This window comes from Lygodium microphyllum, chromosome 14 (assembly GCF_053477565.2).
Source record: "Lygodium microphyllum isolate KBCC chromosome 14, Lygodium_microphyllum_v1.1.10, whole genome shotgun sequence".
Lineage (NCBI taxonomy): Eukaryota > Viridiplantae > Streptophyta > Polypodiopsida > Schizaeales > Lygodiaceae > Lygodium > Lygodium microphyllum.
In genome coordinates this window covers 16,294,969-16,319,304 of record NC_141148.1, presented here as the reverse complement: position 1 = coordinate 16,319,304, position 24,336 = coordinate 16,294,969, and the positions used below count along the sequence as shown (strand labels likewise).

Below are 24,336 nucleotides of genomic sequence, written 5' to 3'. Positions count from 1 at the left end.
TGTGGCCTATGAGACAAAATCAAGAGTACATCCATGTCTAATGTCATTTCATTAGTAAGGTAAAGATAACATTACAAATAAGTGGATGGCCCATGAAACAATATTGAAAATATACTGAAAATAACTATACGATGGGACTTACTAGGGTTGAACCATGTGTAGTGTTGTTACATCGATAGAAAAGAAAAGGAAAGGAAAGGAGAACCAGATCTGATAGAGCCCTGTACAAAAGTGTGGTGGAGACTATGGGTTGTAGCTCTTCTTAAGATCTGCACATGATCTCAGCTATGATGCGGTCCCTAGCTACTTCACTGATATGCCTGGTGGTGAGTCTTCGGTGTCTCATGATAATGGCTCTAATCCGACTGTGGTGTGGCCTCCTTGGACGTGGTCCTGGTAGACGGGGTTGTCATGCTTGACAAAGGGAAATGACTCTATCCAATGTGACTCCACAGCATGGCCTGTAAGGTGTTTGGCGGGGTGGTTCTGTCTCTACTAGGCTGGTAGTGTCAGTAGGGTCGGCTTGGTAGAAGTCTATTATTGCTCTCTGTGTCTGTCCTTCTAGATGAGCTGGCGTCCAATCTTGCAGTAGTGTAGTTCGGCGCCTCTCGAGCTTCAAGAGGAAAAGACCTAGGCATCTTTGGTCCTCGTACTCCATGACACAACGAAGGGGCCCAAATCCATCACGAAAGAGGCAGTGGTATTGTCCTTGTATGTCATAGTATACTGTGCATCTGCATATGTAGTGCTCCTCCGTTTCAAGCTCTCGACCACAAAGCTGGCAGGTCCTATCCTCTGCTAGGGTATTTGTCCATCTGCTTGAAGCCTATGTGAGGAGGTGTGAATCTGTCTGATAGCAACCCGTACACTATGGGAGAGAGTGGTGGATGGATCCATGTCCTTGCTATCTCAATCCTCAAGATATCGGCTCTAATCACCTGATTCAGCTCTGATCGGCTGAGAGAAAGTGTAGGGCAATCAAGGCTATAATCCAAAGGTGAAAGACGGTCAATATCCAAACTATATAGGCTCATCCAAATAGCCATCTGTGAAAACCAACAATTCTTCTTGCCTCATGCTGCTAGTTGTCTAGATGAGGTTAGTGTCAATCTAGAGTATCTATGGCATGGAAGTTCCCATAGTTTGTGCCAAAAGGTCACTGCCTTGAGGAGTGCCTCTGTAACTATAGATGTTGACCCTAGCTTTGCTCTGACAATGGGATGTGGGGTGGAGGGCTTACTCCTAATCATGCGTGCTATCATCATGATCAATGGCCTTTCCATGCTATCCCAACCATCATAATAATCCCTCTCTACTCCAAACTGATCAATGAGTGGGCTAAGATGCCTGTGGTACAAGTTGCAACCCCATACCTCTGTTCATATAGTAATGTAGGTGTGATTAGGGTGTCAAACATCCAAATTTTGGTGTAGGGCTCCTGGAACTATATGTGAGCACATTGACTCTCGAGTGCCCCTAGTGCTGCGTATCCACGTGCCAGACGTGCCTCTCATGCCCCTCTCAACGAAAAAAGTGGGCCAGAGAAGGTGACTTCCAAGTAGACATATTCCCTCACATGCTCTGGTATGTCTCCCCCAAATGTGAACTGGAATATAGATCTAGTCACCCATGCCGTTGAAGTATTGAAAACCATGGTTTTGGTCTTCCCAAGGTTCATTGTGAGGTCTTTATCTCTACAGAAGATGTGCAAAGCGTCTAGATGGCACTACAATCCCTCCGATGAATCTGAAATGAGAACAATATCATTTGCATACAGTAATATCGGTATTAGCACCCCTGCCAGGATGGCTCCAGCTCCTCCTCTTCGGCCTATGTAATCAAACACTTAATCTATGTATAGACCAAACAATGTGGGTGAAAGTGGACATCCTTGTTTCACTTCTATGGTACTGTCAATCCTATCTGATAACCACCTAGGTGCTTGTACATGACCTGTCACTGCCTCATATAATGTATAGACACCCCATCGTATACTCTTTGGTACTCCAATGTCTTGCAATCTCTGCATGATGTGTGTACAAGGCACTGCATCAAAAGCTTTGCGAAAGTCTACAAAGCAACAATAGATCCTCTTGTCTCGGGCTCGACCCTCCTCAATAATTACTCTAAGTGTGAGAATATGGTCCAACGTGGTATATCCTCGTTTGAAACCTGCCTGTCCTTGTGCTCTCTTGCCTTGCATTTCAGCCCACTCACTAAGTTCATGCTCCAATATAGATCCATATATCTTGGCCAAAGTATGACCGATCATGATAGTCCTGTGGTTGCTAGGAATTAGGGGATCACCACTTTTAAATAACGGGATTATAGTATTGTTGGGGGTAAAGGCGTCTCCGCCTAGCCGCCTGTGTATTACTACACTTTACTACACTGACAATACCCGCCACTGTACACTGCAGGTGGCGGGCGCCCGTCACAGTCACTTATTTCTTATTCTTTTAGTGACAGTTTGAATAAAGGAAGGCCCAACCACACATTGTGGTTGTTGGAGTTCCCACTTTGAGTTTCTCTCTCTCTCTCTCTCTCTCTCTCTCTCTCTCTCTCTCTCTCTCTCTCTCTCTCTCTCTCTCTCTCTCTCTCCTGCTCTCCATCCGCCATAGCTCTCACCGCTGAGCTTCTTTCTCCTGGGTTCTACTTCCCTTTCAACTGGTATCAGAGCAAAGGCATTGGAGCTTGCCCGGCATTCTCTTCAGCCCAGATTTGAATAGCTTCAACTCGAGCTTCAATGGTAGCCATGGCACCTTCATTTGAGGTATGTTTTGATCTCCTGCCTCCTCCCCGATCTTCCCAACCTGCATTTGGCACCTTGCAAGGCTGGATTGGAGTCCCCTAATCATTGCCAAGTGCTCAGTAGCACTATTGAAGACTCCCCAGCCCCCAAAAGCAGCCAACGCAAAATGCGATGCATTTTTAGGGGGCTGGGCTGATCCACTTCTGGCATTTCCAGCTCCTTCCCCAGCTTCCTAGCATTGTTTGCAAGCTTCCCGATCATCTTCGGACTCCCTGGCATTGGTTCTTGGCTCTTGGCGATCGATACGAGTGCTTCCACCTTCAGCCAATGCTGTATACACAGTCCCAGGATTGTCAAAAACAGGGCAACACTTGACATTTGATGTTTGATGTTGCCCGTTTGATGCCTATTGATGCTCGAGGATACCCGGATGTTATGGGATACTATGTCTATGCTTTGGGACTGATTTGGAGCAGATTTGGGCACCGATTGAGCTTCATTCGACAGTGAATATGCTGCTGTAATACAATGGGCTGAAGCTCATTTACTTGGTGTATGCATTGGTTCTTGGATACTGGGTGCTTACCGACAATTTGAATGATCATACTGATGTATTTGGAGATTGTCAAATGCTTTTTTTTTTGGTTCCGGAATGCTTTTGAGCATGGATTAGGCTTCGTCTTGGTCATCATTCATTGGCATTTGGATTGAGTTAGCATGCTTTGGACCAGTTTATGCCTATTGTCACTACTTGACATTTAGGCCTCTTGCATTTATGCTTTGGTAAGATATGGCTGCCACTTGGTTTGCCCATGCCTGACAGCCACTTGGAGCTTCATCTTTGGATGTATTTGAGCAATTTAGACTTACTCGGTATTACATTTGGTTGTCAATTACATGCTCTTTGAATGCTTTCAGGCTTATGCTTTACGGGTCTGAGATAGCTTGGGATTTATGCTCCGGATGTACCCTACTGGGATTTGGAATGTCTGATCCTATGTACTCAATGTATTTGAGCGTTGCTTGCTCTATTTGCATCTGACTTTACTTCCAGTGGGAGCCTCTTGGCATATTCGGATATACACAGAGTTTTACTTACACTTGAGCTTCAGCTTGTGGTTCAGTTACATGCATTTGCTCTCTTGAGAGATTTATGTCTGCAGTTAGTCTGTAGTAGGCTGATTTGATACGCCTATTGGGGCAGGCATCTATCTTTGTCATAGGTTTGTCAGTTTTGTATGCATCTTGAATGGTTATGCATTGAGCATCTTGCTCTATCAGTTGTGCTTGTGCTTGGTCTCTTCTCTTACCCTGAGACTCATTACATGCATGACTTCTAGACCTATGAGATGTATCTTACCTGACAGGTTATTGGTTTGAGAGTTCTTGGTACCTTCTTGCCCCTTGACACTCACTGTTGGATGTATCTTGCTACCTAGCAGTTGCAGTGACATATGTATCAGTGATTGCTTTACTTTGGGATAGTTTTACATACTACTGTTTTTTATTCCAACAAGTTGAAATCTGTAAATTTCGAGCACTTGTATGAGAGTAATGCTTACTGTTTGATGTTATCTTGGTCATATTTGGTGGATAGGTGGTTCTCTTGGTGATATCCACTCTTTCAGTTAGTTTTAGCACTGGTTTTAGTGCACTTTCTGCTAGTTGCAGCAACTTGCAATTTTGTATTTTTTCTTTGATTTGGGACAGTATGGCTGGTCATCCAAAAGACATAGCTCTCTTTAACATTGACAAGTTGGATGGTACCAACTATGGATATTGAAAGTCCCAAATATGGCAGGTTTTGGTACAGAAGTTGCAGATTAAAACATTGCGTTTCAAGGGTGCTAAACCCGAGGATATGGATGCCGATGTTTGGATGGAAGTTGATGAGCTATGCAAGTTTACCATTATCTTGTCACTCTCAAAAGAGATCCATCATAATGTTGTTGAAAATGAGAATCAGAGTGCATGGGACTTATGGGAGAAGATTCAGAAGCTTTATGTGTAGCAGAGTCCTGTGTCACAGATGTATTGGCTGAAGCAGTTAATGGATCTTCGCATGAAGGAGGGGACATCCCTATCATTTCATTTCAGCCAGTTTTATGCTATCATGAAGAATCTGTTGTCACGAGATATTGAGTTCAAAGACAACTTGCACCCATTGTTTCTGCTTGGCACCTTGCCTGAATCATGGGATGTCTTCCGTACTGCCATATGCACGAACAAGCTTGATGGGCTGAAAATCAAAGATGTTGAGAGTGATTTATTGACTAAGGAAATCAACAGGAAAAATAATGATGCTTCCTGCTCTTTACATGCATTGACCATTAGAGGTGGCAGACATGGCAAGCATGATAATGATCATAAGAGCAAGGACTCTCAGAAGTCCAGGTCAAAGTCACCTGGCCGCAGTAAGTTCCGTGGACGGAAGTCTGATCTTACTTGCCATTATTATGGGAAAGCACGACATATTAGGCCGCAGTGCCGTAAGATGCACGATGATAAGCGCAAGGAAAGGGAAAAAGAGAAAGTGCAGGAAAAGTCTTCTAAGCGTAGTATTGTACCTGCAAAGTCAAGTGTGAAGATAAAAGAGGTTAATGTCATGCAAGCCACTGATTGAGATGAGGATTATATACTTGCAGCTTCTTCATGCGATGCCTTACAAGCTTCTGAGACACATTCTATGTATGTACAATGCTGGCTTTTGGATTCGGGTGCGTCATTTCATGTGACACCCTGTCGAGATTGATTTCATACCTATGGTACCATCTTTGGTTCTGTGCGTCTTGGTGATGACACGTCTCTTGACGTTATGGGCATTGGAGATGTTAGGCTGCAGTTGCCTTCTGGCAGTTCTTTTGTTTTGCATGATGTACGCCATGTACTCGCGTTGACTTGCAGCCTTATGTCAACTGGACAGCTTGATGATACACGGTATTTTGTGCCTTTTGGAGACTCTGCATGGAAGATTACTCGTGGTAGGCTTGTGCTTGCAAGAGGTGCCAAGTCTGACAACCTCTATCCCTTGTATATGGAGCTACCTTGAGTCATGTTTTGTCTGTGGGTTCTATCCCCCATGTATCCCTTTGGCATGCTCATTTGGGCCATATCCCTTAAAGAAATGAAAATGCTCCGTGCTTTGCAGTATATCTTCCACCTTTTGATTCTTCGCATTTTGATTCTTGTGATTATTGTTTGTATGGCACGTAAAGTAGGAATATGCATAAAAAGTTTGGTAAGAAACGCATGGGTGAGCCCTTGGCTCTTGTGCACTCAGATGCATGTGGGCCCATACCCTCTCAGTCACTAGGTGGGGCAAAGTATTTTGTTACTTTCATAGATGATTACTCACGTAAGGTTTGGGCTTATACCATAAAGAGAAAATCCGATGTCTTAGACACATTTCAGCGTTGGCTTGCAATAGCAGAGAACCAGTTTGGGAATAGGCTGAAATGCCTAAGGTTAAATAATGGGGGTGAATATGTATCACGTGCTTTTGAGCAATTTTGTGATGAGTGGGGTATTAAGCATCAGTTGACCGTCCCTTGCACCCCTCCCTAGAATGATATGGCTGAATGCATGAATATGACCATTCAGGAAAGGGTCCGTAGCATGCTTAGCTAGGCTGGCTTACCGCAACACTTTTGGGTTGAGGCAATTACTATTGCAATGCATCTCATTAACAGGTCACCTAGCAGTGGCATTGACTTTCAGGTTGCAGAGGAGGTATGGGCAGGCAAGCCCCCCTCTTATGATCATTTGCATATCTTTGGATGTGAGGCATTTTGCCATGTGCCCAAGAACAAACGCAATAAGTTGGATCCTAAAAGTGTTAAATGCATTTTCATTGGCTATCGAGATGCACGAGAGATGGGTTACCGTCTATGGGATCCATAGGCACAGAAAGTGATTCGCAGCCATGATGTCATCTTTCATGAGGACAAAATGCATATATAGCCTGAGAAAATGGTTGAGGTACGCAGAGTTATCTTTCAGAAGGAGCCACTTGCTCCCGTACAGCCCGCTCCACAGCCAGCTAGACAACGTGCAAGATCACTTGATGCTCATGGTCCAGATGTTAGACATGTTAATGTTAGACAGGATGTTGGTCATATAGCAAAGCCTGGGTTGAGGCGTTCTACTAGAGATAGACGACCTCCTAACCGTTTTGCGCCCTCTATGGATTATATACTGATTATAGATACAAAAGAGACTCTCACTTATAATGAGGCTATGCACAAGGGTGATTGTCACTCTTGGGAGAGGGCTATGCAGTCTGAGCTTGACTCATTGCATACGAATCAAACTTGGGATTTGGTTTCCTTGCCTTGGGGTAAGAAGGCTTTGCCATGCAAGTGGGTGTACCGGCTGAAAAGTATCCCTGGACACCCCAAGCCGGCATACAAGGCTCGATTGGTTGCAAAGGGCTTTAAGTAGGAGCATGGTGTTGACTTTAATGACGTCTTTTCTCCTGTGGTCAAGATGACCACCTTACGCTTAGTCTTGGCTTTGGTTGCACAGCTTGACCTGGACTTGTACCAGATGGATGTCAAGACGGCTTTTTTATACGAGGACTTGCATGATGAGATTTACACGGAGTAGCCTAAGGGCTTTGCAGACCCTGGCAGGGAACACCTAGTGTGCAAGCTAAAGAAGAGTCTATATGGCTTGAAGCAAGCACCTAGGAAGTGGTACCATAAGTTTGATGCATTCATGGAGTCACAGGGCTACAACTGCAGTGCTATGGATCCGTACTTGTACACGAAGAAAGCTCGTGACGGTTCTTTACTGATTTTGGTACTCTATGTGGATAACATGCTTTTAGCAGGGACAGCTCATGAGGAGTTAGATGCTCTTAAGGCTCAGCTCAACAAGAGTTTTGAGATAAAAGATCTGGGACAAGCCTCTTATATATTTGGTATGCACACTATGCGTGACAAATCTTAGGGACTACTCTATTTGTCACAGAGGGAGTGCATTCATAAAGTCCTTGAGTGCTTCCGTATGAAGGATGTTAAGCCTATTGGTTGTCCATTACCTTCTCATGTGAAGGTTTCACAAGCCGATTTTCCGCAGACAGATTAGCAGAGGGCCAAGATGGCCAAGATTCCCTATGCATCAGTCATGGGCAGTCTTATGTATGTCATGATAGCCACCCGTCCAGATATTGCTTTTGCATTTGGGATTGTCAAGGGTATCATGAGGTACTTGAAGGGCACAACAAATATGTGTATTTGCTATGGTAGCCAAGATACAGGAGTCGTGGGATACACCGACTCTGATTATGTATGACATGCAAATAGTGGGAAGTCCACTTCTGGCTATGTGTTCACATATGCTCGAGAGACTATCTCTTGGATGTCCAGGGCGCAGAAGTGTACAGCTCTTTCTACTACAGAGGCCAAGTATATTGCAGCCATAGAGGCTTGCAAGGAGGCTATCTGGTTAGGCCGTTTGATTGTAGACCTTGGTATGACAGATACTATGCCTACACTACATTTGGATTCTATGAGTGCTATTCAATTGGCCAAGAATCCGGTCTTCCATGCGAAGACGAAACATATTGAGGTGAGATATCACTTCATTTGCGAGGTCATTGAGGACAGGTTTGTTGTCCTTGTCAAGATTTTGACTGAGTAGAATCCTGCAGACTCGCTCATGAAGGTTGTACATGTGTACATGTTGTACTATCTTTTCTTTTCTTTTCTCTCTCACTGAGGTAGATTCGCCTTTAAGTGGGAGGTTTTTTAGGGCAAAGGCGCCTCCGCCTAGCTGCTCGTGTATTACTACACTTTACTACACTGACAGTATCCGCCACTGCACACTGTAGGTGGCAGATACTCGTCACAATCACTTATTATTTATTCTTTTAGTGACAGTTTGAATAAAGGAAGGCCCGGCCACACATTGTGGTTGTTGGAGTTCCCGCTTTGAGTTTCTCTCTCCCTCTTGCTCTTGCTCTCCATCCGCCATAGCTCTCACCGCCAAGCTTCTTCCTCTTGGGTTCTACTTCCCTTTCAAGTATTGTCTGACCAACTCATAGGGAAACCTTCACATACTGCTCTATTGAACACGTGCTAATATGGGTGCTAATATGTCACAAGCATGTGAGAAATGTTCTGCTACTAGTCCATCCTCATCCTGTGCCCTCCCATTTTGTAATCTATTAATTGCATCCCTAACCATTTTCCATGTGAAGAAAGACCACTGCGTTGGCCTACAAGCTTGTGGGGGACTACATAGGTGGCTGTCCTGGCAAGTCATACAACCGTCTCCCATAGTCAAGAAGCCAAGCATCTGGTGATGTAATCTTTATGGGGGCTGTCTTTCATGAAACATCTTTCATGCACTCTTGCTATCCCACCCCAAAAGTAACTAATATATCTCTGCTTCTACTTTCGCTAAGTAGTCTCATTTCTTCTTCCACACACAGAGTTTGAAGAACGTCTTTGCTTGGCGATGTGTCTGAGTGCCTAGCTCCACTTCTCTCTGTAAGCGAGCTTGGGTGACTCCACTCATCATCATACCAGCTATTTTGTGGAGCAGTAGATCGTGTGGGTCTACATCGGGGCAAGGTGTGTGGGAATGCATACATGGCTGATCCATGTATGGCCTCTGCTAAATCCCTTGTACATTTTTCTAACAATCTACTTAAGTCCAATGTGTGTAAACTGGTCTACAAAGAACCACTGTAGATGTGTGAGGTGTCTTTTGTAAAGTAGTATTTGGGATGTCTAGGGAGGCATGGTGTTTCATGTTTCATATGTACACAAGAGAGCATGAATGTCAAAATAGCATGACCTGCTGCTATGCCAATTGGTCTCTTAGATATCTTAAAGTTTTGGATGTCTGGTATCAATGCTGGTGAGCCCATCAAGTAGTCCACAGTACTTGCCCCTCCTTTGTGATATTCCAGCATGTCAAATTGTCAGATCTTGGCCATTGTGGCAAACCATCAAAGATGGCTAGTCTATGTGCACTTCCCAAAGTCAATAGGTGTGTCCCATAGGTACTCACTTTTTTATCCTGTGCTCTCCTGCGTAGGCCTATTTCATCTATGTTGATATCTTTGAACATGGAATTATCATGCATATTAAAGTCACTCTATCTATCTCCAGAGCATGCATTGAAATCTCCTACTAATAATATGTCCCCAATGCTAGCATATCTCATGATATCCTCATAAAGTACATCAAAGGGAGGGAGATCCATCTTGTGTGGCATAGATAGAATTTGCAGGAGGAAAGTAGCATATTGCGATGAATATATCCCGTGGTCTTCTTGCATGTATCCTAATCCATAAATATCGTGCATCATCATCTCTTTTCATTACTTGCTCTATCCCTTTGAGGTCTTCCTGGTATAGTATAGCCATACCTCTTGAACCCCTAGTGCTTCATGGTATTCTAATTGCTAACGAAATGCACTTTCCCACCTGTATCCCCGTACGTCTGCTAGTCGACTACCTTTACATCGGTGTGTTTCTATGTACATTGCTATATCTATGTTTCGGAAGCTATCTTCAAAGTAACCAGCATCCAAGAGTAGGGCTCCATTACAATTCCATATTGACATCCGAAGTGTCTCATAGGCCTCATACCATCATGAAGTCCTTTTGTCAGTGATGATGACTCGTCTATCCCTATAAACAGCCCACTTTCCCTCATATTATAGGGAAAGATGTATGCTTGGTGGATGGGCCTACGTCCCAAGCTAGTGACATCGGCTATTTTTCAATCCATTGTTTGGAAATGTTTTGTGATCGATAATTGGATTGAAAATTTTTGAAAATTATTTGAGCTTGATATGGGAAAGAAGAGCTTGGATATGTACTTATAGGAGTTTAAAGATTTGTTGCATAAAATCAAGACCTTGGACGATCCTCAAGTGCTGCTCTACATGTGATACCTTTTTGGGTTGCCACTAGACAACTAAAATGAGGTGCTTTACAATCCCCTTTATCCGCTTGAGGATATTTATAGATATGCAAAAAAATTTGATAACACTTTGGTTGCAAGTAGAGGTAACTAGTCGACTAGGATTCCTATCAAGCTACCTCAATCTTTAAGTCAAAGAAGTTAGCTAACTTACCTGCAACTCATCAGTCGTCTTCGGAGTTGTTGCTTCGCTTGCCATCAAACGACACACTTTCAGAGTGATAGCGAGTGCCCCCAAAATAAAAAGGCGAAGTCTACTTCCAAGACTTCAATAAATACTCTTTATTCCAAAATTTTATTTGAAGATTGTTTTGTTAATGCTAATAGTAGCAATAGTAGTTCTGTTGATAAACCACATGACCTTTTAAAGGTTACTCTGCATATAAATGGCCAAGAGGTTATAGTTTTATTTCATAATGATTCTACTTATAATTTTATTTCTTCTTAATTAGTGCAGAGACTAGAGTTCCATATGGTATCTGGTGACCGAATTTATCGTGTTTGATCAAGTGGATTGTTACAATCAAGTGGAACCAAACTTAGATCTTTCGATCCCACAATACCATCAGATCACATATTTAAGACTTACGAGTCTTGACCATGTCGATGTCATTTTTCACTGAGCTTGTTTGACTTCAAAATTCCCCATAGGAAGGGCGCAACTAATATGGTTGCCAATGCTCTTAGTCTAATTTTTTAAGTCAATGCCTCATCCATCCCCGAAAGTTCAATTGATTTCTATCTTTCTCTCAAAGGGCATTGCCAAAACAATCCTCACTTTGGTGAGATCTAGTAACTAGTTCAAGAGGAACCTAGTAGCCCATGAAGCTTTGGCAGTCAAGATGCCTCAAGATTGGCCACTGAGAGAAAGATGGTAGAAAAGTATTCCATTCATAATGGACTACTTTTTAAACAAGGCAAAGTGTGCGTGTTTGATGATTAGGATATCCACAATAAAATTTTATTTAAGTGTCTCGATGTGCTGAGCTTTGGACACCTTGACATACATTAGAATTCAATATTGGTCACACACTACTTTATCGGCCATATATTAAGACTATAGTTGAGTCTTATGTACATGAGTGTCCACACGGAATATCCTAAAACCAATGGATGGATTGAAAGGATAAATCAAACCATGGAGGATATGCTTCGTACATATATCTATTGTAGGCAATTTGATTGAAAGCATTATCTTCTTCATATTGAGTTGGCTTATAACAATGCTAAGCATTCGACTATTACTGGTTATAGCTTGTTCATGCTTATGTATGGTTATGAACTAAAACCACTGCTTGCTACAAAGCTTAGGGAGGTGAAAATGTGGTATGTAGTTGACTTTTTGCAAAATACATACGAGATGTTGATGATTGCTATGGAAAGCATTAAAATGGCCCAAGATTAAGCCAAATTTTATGCTAACTAACATCTTACTCTTAGGGAGCTCCAAGAGTGGATGTGCTATGGAAAGCATTAAAATGGCCCAGGATTAAGCCACATTTTATGCTAACATCTTACTCTTAGAGAGCTCCAAGAGTGCATGTGAGTTTACCTTAAAGTTTCAAAGGACTTCAATTCAAGGACTACTGGCAAGTGCTATAAATTATATGAAAACTTTGAGAGCCCATTCTCGAGGACGGCGAGGGGCTGCCCATGCGCGCACCTCCTGTGCGTGGGGAGTGGGATCTCCTGGTACCTCTTGGAGTAGTCTTTGCATGGCTGCTAGGTCTCGCCAGAGTGCTCTCTCCTCCTCCCTGCCTCCTGACAAATCTTGCTCGACTCGGCTAGGACCTCTGCAATCTCCTCCGCAATCTGGTCCCTCTTGTCCCACTCCCTAGTCCAGAGCTGCTCAATCTGCCTCCTCACCTCCTCCCTCTTGTAGATCCAGTCAAGGATCTCATAGATTGCGAGTCCAGGGCTGAAGTTGGGGCATCAAGTGTCAGGAGAACCGGGCAGCGATCAGACAAAGTGGTGCCGGCCAACTGCCCTATGTGGCCTCCGCGAGAGCATCCCCACTCTCCCACATAGAACCTGTCCAGCCGCTCCAGCAAAACTCCGCCCAGCCGCGTGTATCCCCAAGAGAAGTCATGCGACCTCTCCCTCCTGTGGAAAGCTGGGTCTCTCCAAGCATCACTATTGTGGTCCTTTCAAGATTACCAAAGAAGACAAGTAGTGTATCCTATGAGTTTGACCTGCCTTCAAAAATCCGAGTTTACCTTGTGTTCCATGTGAGTTGTTTGAAAGAATGACTAGGACAAGGTGAGCAGATTGTCCTATTGAGAAAGTTCCATGGCTTGAAAATACTGCTCATTATGTTCCACTTAAACCCGAATTGGTTCTTGACCTTGGGACTAAATGATCCCATTGGACCATTTATCTAGAGTATTTGGTGAAGTGAAAAAACCGCCCGAAGACAACACTACTTGGGAGTTGGTATATTCATTGAAGAGTTGTTTTTCCTTACTTCATCCCTAAGGATATTGTTGAGAACAACAATCATTCATAAGGGGGGAAGTGTTATGTTTCTAGACATCCGGATGGGCGCTAGTAGCATTGGTCACGATGGTTATGAAGTGACTTAGTGTGAATGCACTAAGGACACTTTGGGGTTAGGGAAGCTGAGTTCTATTTATAGAACTCGAGGCCCTATTGTGCACGTTCATTGTGTGATCACCACTGTTGGACTCTTGGCCTGTTGGCTGATGTATTCGTACATCATGATGGTATGGACAGGTGGTATGGAACACGAACCCTTGGGATGTGGTCCTAACCCAGAGTGCTGCCAGCTCCAAGGCTTGGGAGTGAGCTTGTTTGGCTCTATGTCCAGTCCCTTTTATTGTGAGTTTGGCTTGCATCATGTCTCACATGCAGGTTGGATCCTAGGGGAACTTGTCTCATAGCCATCCTACACCATCAATTCTTGGTTTCACCTTTTGGGCTAATAATTCCTCCCAAAACTTTCAACCAACTTGGATATGGTGTAACTCATTTTTAGCTCTTTTAATTAAATTTTCTTGAGTTGAGCAGTGAAAACTTTATTAATGATGTAGTGAAAATAGTATGCTTGTGTCCATGATAGTTTGTTTTCAATTCATGATGGCTTTCAGCCCAAGAGGACATGGCATTTGTCATTTCAGCTTCTAGATGTCCCTCCAATTGTTCTGCTTCATGACATTTGGCTGGATGCCTGCCTCATTCACTCCACATTCCCTCTTTAGACTGTAATCTCTTTTCTTATGAAATGAGCTATATCGAGTTTCATTATTTCAACCTTGTGTACGGCAATTGAAGATAGCCCCACTCTTAGTCACAACTGAATCTAATTATCTTCCAACTCATCATCATCCAATGTCTCAATTTTCTCCCTTTCCCATTCGTGTATTCAAGAGCATTAGACCTGCAAATTCAATTTCAGACCCTTGCTTTGACTATTTCCCTGAATGTGGATCCAACTATTTGATGTGTCTATGGCCACAACATTTCTACCTATCAGGCCTTAAGCCACAAGCGTTCATTCTTTCAATTTCTTTGGATTATTCTATCATGGAGACAAGCAAATATGTGTGAAGAATACTATATTAAAAGGGGCTCTTACAGTGGTAGAGAGCTTTGGCTGCAACATTATAGTGCTTACAACTATTATTTCAGCTATTCCCATGGATTCCATTGTTGCTAGAGCATTTTCTTTTTTGGGGACTTTCACAGAAGAGCATATTTTGTACTTCAAAAAAAAACTTCTCTAGGCTATACCCATGAGAAACTTCTCAAGCTAGAAAGAGTTGACAAACCAAATAAGCTGATATGCTTGCAAAGGTGAAGTGGATCAAGTCAAAGGTCCCATTTTGTCTCAAAGCAAGAAAAAAAGATTCAATGAAACCAATCCTCCTCTTGCTATGAGGATGTTTAGGGGAGCTCTTCTTTTCTCATCATTGGATGGCATTTGAGCAAGATTCCCACTCCAGATTACTTATAGGCACAGTAGACCCAGGCACACTGCAACAGATGGGAGTTGATAGCTAGCATCATAGCCTAGTATATCTGGACTACAAGATGCAGTCGTTATTGACCTTCAGGATGTATCCATAGTGGAGACTCTATCGAGGATCTGGATAGAGATCTTTCACACTCTATGGAACCTTTGTATTTGTGATGTACCGAGTTACTCTTTACAGAGTTTCTTGTACTTTGTATTTTACCTTGGTGTTAGTAACAGAAATTTCTTTTCTTGAAAAGAAAAGTTTTCTATATGAAGGCATTGATGAATGCACCATAAGGAGACCAAGTCACAAACCACAATGTAAACATAAGATTGAATTTAGTGAGTATGATATTTTTGTAATCTTGAACTCTTCTTAAGTTCATTCATCAGCTCCTGATATTGTATAGTTTAGTATTATAAACATAAAGAATAGATCAAATTTGCAGCCTTACATTTACATGACCTAGCCCATACTTGGTGGAAAGGGTTGACTGTTGGAATGTAATTGGCTTTGCCAATGAAAGAACAAGGCATTTCATAGATAAAAGTGAATGTGCCTGTAATTCCCAAGTTGTGATCCATGTAGTGTATCAGCACATTAATAGATTGCTTTGCCTGGCAGGTGTCTAAGTTTTTTTGATGTTGTCAACCACTAGGTTAGTTTTTGTGATTCATAGGAGTAAATATAGCTCACTAAGTGCAGGGTATTAAGCTTGATGCATGACAAGTCACGGTAGAAATATTTTAAATGCTGAATAATAAAACCTATGGACTGTTTTAGATCATCATTTTTTAAAGGCAAAAAGGCAAATTTTGCTAAAGGAACTGCAAGAAAAAATGTGATAGAAGGAAAAGAAACAGACGGATTCCTGCCATCAAAGACATCAGTAATCTGTGATCCAACAGGTTCATCATTGAATGTTCCCAGGAGCACATATTCTTCCTTTCCCTGTTGCAGGTCCACTCGCTTATAAATCTCGTACTGTGAAGGATATGCCATCCTGCCATTTCAAAATGGAACAGATCACATCAACAATTCATGACATTACACAGATGTAGTTTGGTTTCTGAATATTACCACCACATAGTTGTTGTTAATAGTTGAACTTATTGAATCATAGTTAATGCCTTTGCAGAGCTCCATACTGAAATTGACAATTTACTAACATTCTGTGCTAACAAACACAATAGTGATGTGTTTCATTGACATACACAAACAAATCTTGTCACAAATGCAAAAGAAAATGGATTTAATGTGAATTCTCTGCATTAAAGAACTTCAGGGTGTGAATGCTTCCCCTTTCCCTTTTACAATTATTATTTTTGTATCCTTTTCGAGCTTCCATGTACCTTTGTCAACATGGATATGCCTGGTCCTATGGCTGAGATTGCTTCTGCTTGGGGTGCCCTTTAGTATGCCAGACACATTGCATTCTTACCTCCCACTTTCCAAACATGCCCCAGGTACAATGCTATTGACAAACTTCTACCTTTGACTTTCTCCTGTATCAACCAATTCGCCTGCTGCAAATCTGAGTTGAGACGAGAGTCAAAGTGTGTCTAGCAACTATGCTGCATGGAAAGTCCTAATATTCTTGTGCACCTCAAATTGCAACCCAAGCGATATGGTGAGAGCTCCATACTAGGAAACCTCAGTAATCTCTTATATACTTTTAAGTTTATTGTTTGTGGCAACACCTTGCAAGCATTGAGATACAGAACCTTGTGATGGCTAATGTGTATGGCTAGACCTTTGCATGCATAGACTAAGTTAGATTTTAGAGTATCCGCTGCATATGGAAACTGCTGTCTCCTGATGTCGACTTCCTTCCAAATGGCTGCTGCTTTACACCATGTAGCTTTGCATGGATGCAATGTAACATGGGTTAATTATGTGAAGATATATCAGCTCGTCATTGTGCAGGCATCAACCAGATGAACCACATCCACTCTCCTAGATCCAATATAATCTCTATAGGGGGACCTTCTCTAATACGTCAGTGTCTCCTTCCATCCATCATGCAAGTAGCTGGGTCCAGGCCAATGTACCATGTTCTCTCAGAATGAGCCAGACTATGATCCTCAGCTAAGAGCAGCCTGTGAGCTTTGCCTTGTTCAAGTCCTCTCTCGTGAGTCAGCTGGCCTCTATGTAAAGGTGCATGCTCTCTGCCAGTTGCTATCACACCCAATAGGATGTCACCTCCTGAAAAGAGACCAGGAGGTGTCCACACCTACCCTTCACTCGGGAGGTACTCCCTCTATCATTGTCTTTATCATAGCTCTGGCACCCCAAAGACCCCCGACCAACTCTGTCTCTGATTCTCTTAGAGGTAAATCCTAAAATGAAACCACTCATCCCACTACAGAGGAAACCTATGTGCAAGTCCTTTGTTTGAGGGTATGGCCAGATTCTAATCACAAATAATTTCTGAAGAGAAGAGGCTACATGAAATAGATCTCGAAGGTCTGACGATCCCAACAAGGAATCTGACCTCAAATCCCCTGCCAATTTCTTTGTCCCTGATCTCTTGGAGATCCACTGAATGCTAGGGTACCATGGTTCTCCAAGTCAGATGTAACAGACTTTGATCTCCATAAAAATACATTTTTCCTTTAAAAAAAAGAAAAAGAAAAATTCTATTATACATCTTGGAACAGAAGTATAATAGGATGTCACCTCCCGAAAAGAGACCAGGAGGTGCCCACACCTACCCTTCACTCGTCGGGAGGTACTCCCTCTATCACTGTCTTTATCATAGCTCTCGCACCCCAAAGACCAGACCAACTCTGTCTCTGATTCTGTTAGAGGTAAATCCCAAAAAGAAACCACTCATCCCACTACAGAGGAAACCTATGTGAAAGTCCTTTGTTTGAGGATATGGTCAGATTCTAATCACAAATAATTGCTGAAGAGAAGAGGCTAGATGAAATAGATCTTGAAGGTCTGATGATGGCAACAATGAATCTGACCTCAAATCCCCTGCCAAGTTCTTTGTCCTCGATCTCTTGGAGATCCACTGAATGCTAGGCTACCATGGTCCTCCAAGTGCAGATGTAATGGACTTTGATCTCCATAAAATACATTTTTCTTTGAAAAAAAGAAAAGTAAAAATTCTATTATACTTTTTGGAACAGAAGTATCCCAAGGAAAAAAGTAAAATACAAAAAACAGCCCTGTAATGGACTTCCATATCAAGAAATATGTAACAAGGGGAGGTCTATTTAAAGCTTGAATGAACGGCCAGTCAGGAGATCTTCCAAGGCTCCTTAAAGAAATTGGTAGGATTTGGATAATATCATGGAAGGGGGGCAGGAGGTATATAGACCTTTCTTGAAATTCATCTTGGAGTATCACGAAATAATCCCTAAGCTCGAGGAAATTCACGACTTCCACAAGACTAGGGGTTTGGTTAAGAGGCTAGACATGGGTTGTAAAAGGGAAGCCAATTGTAGTACACCCAAGACCTTAGAAGATGTTATAAAATACACATTACTATACGAAGATAATACACAATTGGGTACGCTTATGAGCACCACTAAGTTGGAAGGAATTAGGCACATCTACATCGATTGGAATGTTTAAAAGAAAATTGTCTTTCAATAAGGATAAAAAACCACCAACATTTGCAAAGAAACAAAATACATGGGTAAAATAAAGCCAAGAGGACCGACCACAAGAGCACAAGAATAGAAAAACAAAGCTTTAGCCATTTGTCACCAAATCACTTTGAAGGATGACAATAAAGATTACGAGAACACATCAAAGGATAAACAAATCCATGCGGTGCAAACTCTAGAATCTTCGGGTATGAAAATAATGAATTTTTACAAGTTTGGCACATGGACAAGGCAAAAAGCTCAACCTACATGTGGTAGCCCTCATTTGGGCTACTTGAGTTGTAAAGTATGGTTGGTCATGGTGGATGACTCAGCCACATGTAATTTTACTAGTTATTTCCTCATGAAGAAGCTTAAGCTTCTCCAGCTATCTAGTCCAATTAGGATATCATCAAATCCAGATTTAGCATTGAAAAAGGGTTATATCATCCCTTTGTAATGCAATTCAAGCTTTCAAATGCACCCGCCACATTACAAGCACTCATGAATAAGATTTTGCAGCTCTTCTTGTTCAAAAGAGTCCTTGCTTTCTTCGATGACATTCTCGTACATAGCAAGTCCAAGAAAGAGCATTTAAAGCATGCACAAGAGGCATTTGATACATTCAAAAGGCACAAGCTCTTTGAAAAGATGGGGGGAGAGTGAGGGAGCTTGAGCTCTCACAAGACACACAACACCGAGAATGTACACAAGATAGGTAGCTGAAAACCATAGTCTTGCTTCTTCTTCCTCTTCTTCTTCTTCTTCACTATAACAGTCTACCAAGAATAAGAGAGAGTACAACATACATAATATATAAGCAGTCCATAGTCTAAACATGCTAAGTAAAAAGATGACTAGATAGGTATCCCATAACTTGGATAGGTGGACTAACTAATGTCCAATTGTAAAGTATCACTCGAATGATATGGCGATGCGGGCACCAATCACATTAGTGATATAAATGCAGAAATAATCATCCAAGTACATCAGTGTCACCTTGTGTTGAGCTTGACATCTCAACACTCCCCCTTAAGCTCAACTTCAAGACTTGTACTCCAAGTGCACAAAAACATGGGGCAAAGCTAGGGATCATATAGCATTTGAATTTTTTCAAAGTGAGCTGCTTGGGAAATTTTATTTCTTTAGAGTTAGCACACAAATTTGGAATCCATGTAGAAAAGATGGGATTTGAGAGTGAGGTAGACATGGCTTGCCTTGGTATCATTATGACAATTACTCCTATCATTGGCAAGTTATACATGCTCATGTGCTGCTCATGGCCATCATGTCACAAGCTCCCTCCCTCGTCACGTCTAATCCCGCCTGCTAGATCTTCACACTGCTATGTCAGCTAGCCCCCCCACGTCCTAACGGCTCATGATAGCCCAGCGCCCCGCTTATCCCCTCCGCCCCGACAATTTGACGCCCCCCTCCCCCCCAACCAACGGATTCCGCCGCCTACTCCACCCTCCTTGCCATTCCATCCCCCTGTCCGCGCTCCCTGATGTCCCCACCATACCCGCTTTGCAGACCCCCCCCCCCCCTCCCCCCCCAGTCAAACACCTTGCGTGTCGTCCTCTTTAAGGAGCAACTCTTAGTCGTCTGAGCTAAGGAGCTGCAGCTAAAGGAAACAACGATTTATGGTCAGATAGTAGGACATTTCCCAGCCAAGGCCCAGCTTCGGGACTGGCTTCACTCCACGTTGCGCATCAGCACAACGCAAATCATCGGGACGGTCCTAATGGGCCAAGGGATCTTCATGGTCAGGCTTAGTTCGGCAGACGCAGCTCGCGAGTTACTTGCAAATTCACCATATGCGTCCACGAAAGGGGTCATATACATGGCACCTTGGTACAGTGGCTTTACTGTGGAGGCATTTGCACTACACAACAGGTTTCTTCGGCATCCGGTCACCCTTCTTTTCCTCGGCCTGGCGATAGAGTATTTCCAGTTGGTGGAAGACTTTGGACGGCTCTTCAATACTATCCTTCCCGCGTCTATCGTGGATGCAGTGACAGCAACAAGAGTCCCAGAGGTACGGGTGGCAGTGAAAGAGGTCAAGAATATCCCACAGTTCCTAGAGATTGAGATGGGCGGGTATGCCTTTAGGCAACAGGTCATTGTGACGAGGCAGCCAACCTCATCAACAGGGAGCAGCTGGGCAAGCGACGCCCCCTCAACAGAGCACTCCACAGCCCCGCCCCCACCCGCCCCACTTGAGTGGACTCCAGCCCCCCACATCCACCACCCGCACCAAAGACTACCTCACCTGAGATCCCACAGCCCCCACCCCCCCTCCTACCCCCCCCCCCCCCCCAACCCACATGCCATGACCCCCCTAGCCCCCCACTGACCTTGGCCCATAGCCCCCCCACCCCAACACCCACCATGCACCTTCGTCCATCCCACCATTCCTCGATCCTCCTCCCCCCCAGCACCTCCCCTAATCCACACCCGGTACAGGTGTTCCCTCCCAGACCCACCCCCCCCTCCCACAGGAGTAGATGAGCCACATACGCCTACATCCTCCTCACACCACCATTCTTTCCCCTCCCATACAGCCACCAGCTCATCCGCCCCTGCTGCCCGTCACACTTTCCCGAGACATGCATAGTTGTTGCCACAGGAGTCCTTCCACAATGGCCCATGGTCCTACCTGAGAGTTGCAGGGCACAGAGAGTTCCCACTACCTTTGAAGTGGGGATCTTCGTGGTCCATAAGTCAAGGGGGGGCAAGGTCCATCTACTAGCACCACCGGATGGACCAAACTACGCCTTTTTTCTTCAGTCCTCTCACTCAAGGGAATGGACGGCTACACAAGTAGAGGAAGAGTTTAAGAGTCAGGTAGCGGACCACATCTCCCATTGGATGGGAGAAAAAGGACTATCACTATTTGCACAACAAAGGCCTAGTTGCATGATGGACATTAACTAGTGGCCTGGTGCCCAGGTCCCACACTTGAGCATTATCTTTCAAGCTCCTCCATAGCCCCCCAGGTTGCCAAGAGGAGATAAACCATCAACAAATGATCTGGAACCCCCAGGTCAAAGATAGGGAAGGGGCACAGATCAGCGAGCGCCCCCACATCCAGTGGGCTGGTTGGAAGGTTGGCCCGGCTCCTAACATCAGGACATGGCGGGAGGTGTATAGGATGGCGGACGAGGAGGTGCTGCAGCATGTAGGAGAAGGTGACGAGGCAGATAGAGCACATTTGGACCAAGCAATGGGGCAACAGGGGCCGGATCGCAGAGGAGGTTGTATGGGTCGTGACCGAATCGAGCAGAATTTGCCAAGAGGCAGCCATACAAGCCAAGCAGCACAGCTTACTCATTATGGCATCGTCGCATTAGGCATATATCATTACAAGAAATGAAAATACTTACTCATTTCTAGTATCTTCTACCACTTTAATGTAAGTGTTTTGATTCTTGTGATCATTCTCTTTATGCCAGATAGACTTGCAATTCACATAAGAAGTCTGGCATTACACGCTGGCATTACACGCATGGGTGAGCCTCTCGCTCTTGTTCATTCTAATGTTTGAGGACCTATGCTTGTAAGTCTTCAAGTGGCACGAAGTATTTTTTTACTTTCATTGATGATTACTTGTATAAGATTTGGGCATACCCCACAAATTAGAAATCAGACGTCTTGGCTACATTTCAGCCTTGGCTTGCTCTTGTTGAGAATCAATCTGGATATAGGTTAAAATGCCTACAATTTAACAATAGAGGAGAGTATGCATCTAAAACCTTTGAGCAGTTTTGTGATGAGAGGGGTATTAAGCGTCGGTTGACCGCCTCATACATCCCACCCCAGAATGGTATGGTTGACTGCATGAATAGGACGATTCAAGAGCGAGTCTATAGTATGCTTAGCCAAACAAGCTTATCACAACACTTTTTGGTTGAGGCAGTACATTTGATTAATCGATCCCCATGCACTACTCTTGCCTATCAAGTTACAGGAGGAGGTATGGTCTAAAAAACCTCCATCATATGCTCATTTGTGTCTCTTTGGTTGTGAAGCTTTCTGCATGTTCCCAAGGACAAGCACAATAAGCTCGATCCTATGTCCGTGAAAAGCATCTTTCTTGGTTATGGGGATGCAAGTAAGATGGGCTATCAAGTATGGAATCCGCAAGCTTGAAAGGTCATTTGCAGCCATGATGTTTTCCGTAAGGAGAAAATGCATAAGCAACTTAAGCAAGTTGTTGAGGTATGCAAGGTGATATTTCAAGAGGAGCCTCTTGTTACTGTACGACCAACTAGATAGCCTGCAATAGTTGATGGTCCACTGACCCAAGACCATGATGTTAGATAGGAGATGCAGGCCCCACAGCCTATTTTGTGGCAGTCTACTAGATATAGGCGTTAGCTTGATTGGTTTATGGATTATGTTATGGTGACATGACTCATTGTAGAAAAATCATACGTCAGATTTGATTCATTTGCCTAGTGGAAAATGTACTTTGCTATGCAAGTAGGTGTACAAGTTGAAAAGTACCCTTGGACACCCCAAGCCAACCTATAAGGCGACATTGGTTCAAAGGGTTTCAAGTAGAAGTATGGTGTTGACTTCGATGAAGTCTTCTCTCTTATAGTTAAGATGACTATTCTATGCTTAGTATTGGCTTTAGTTGCACAACTAGATTTGGACATCTATCAGATGGATGTGAAGACAACTTTCTTAAATAAAGACTTGCATGATGAGATTTATATGTAGTAGCCTAAGGGCTTTGAGAAAAAAGACAAGTAACACCTAATATGCAAGTTGAGAAAGAGCCTTGATGGCTGTAAGTAGAAACCCATGAAATAGTACCACAAGTTCAATGCTTTCATGCATTCATATGGATATACTCGTAGTAATATGGATCCGTGTTTATATACGAAAAAAGGCCCATGATGGCAGCCTTATGATCTCAATCCTCTATATGGATGATATGTTGATTGCTGAGAGTACTCATGATGAGCTGGATGCCTTGAAAGATCAACTCAAGAAGAGCTTTGAGATGAAGGACATGGAACAAGCCTTAGATATTCTTGGGATGCACATCACACGCAATCGGTCTAAGTGTATCATTTACTTGTCGCTCAAGGAGTACATGCAGAAGGTTCTTGAGCAGTTTCATACACAAGATGCTAAGCCTATTGGTTGTCCTTTATCTTCTCATATAAAGGGTTGTCAAGTTGATTGTCCATAGTCCGATGATGGCCAAGATCCCTTATGCAATTGTAGTGGGCAATTTGATGTATGCCATGATAGCCACTCGTCCTTACATAGCATTTACAGCGGGAGTTGCCGCACGCTATATGGTGACACTTGTGTTGAGATGGCAAGCTCAACACATGCAAACATTGATGATGGACCGCCTGGCTAGATAGATCCGCACGTCTACACTTAGCACATCAGTGGTAATTATGATCCTCACATGGCCACCGACTTATCACTTATTATATTTAGTTTGTTACACCTATCTATAGCTGGCATAGATATAGTACCAATCAATTGGTATAGTCAATTACCCACTATTTGACTTAGAAGGCAAACATGTTTTTAAAAATTGTCCAAGTTGCATGTGAAGCTTGTGCATTCCTGATATATTTGAGTATAGTATTATCAATGACTGCAGATAGCCAATACATTAACTTTTTGTCTTTTGCCTTCTATTCTTTCCACCCCTTTAATCCATGTGGAGTCGCAAGGATACTCAGCTTTGGCTACGTTTTTCCACCCGCAACGAACTCATAAAGGCCCTTTCCAATGAGGATGTTCGTCACATTGAACTTCCACGAAGAGTAGTTGTTCTTGTTCAGCTTCTCAAAGGTGGGATTTTAATTGCTCTCTGCCATAATCACAAAAATGATATAGAACAGTAAGCAAGTCTTTTGTAACCTTTCATAACAAGTGCACAACAATACACCAAGCAACCATTTTTACTGATTGCTCAATAATACATGTAATCTTCAACCTATTTGCAGATAAAACTTATGTTTGCTTCTTTGCAAACACCTCAAAAATTACAGATTCGAAATCTGCAAATGTGCATCCACTTTCGGTCGATA

General features: G+C 43.2%; 1 protein-coding gene across 3 annotated transcripts in view; it reads right to left on the bottom strand.

Moving 5' to 3' along the window:
- The window catches only part of LOC148025356 (adenylate kinase family protein), a 174,725-nt gene that overhangs the window by 16,281 nt on the left and 134,108 nt on the right, over positions 1-24,336 (bottom strand). For all 3 annotated transcript variants that reach the window (XM_087692416.1, XM_087692415.1, XM_087692417.1), the window contains one exon: positions 15,535-15,672. In XM_087692416.1, coding sequence (XP_087548542.1) covers positions 15,535-15,672 — 138 coding nt within the window. The remainder of the gene's footprint in view (positions 1-15,534; positions 15,673-24,336) is intronic.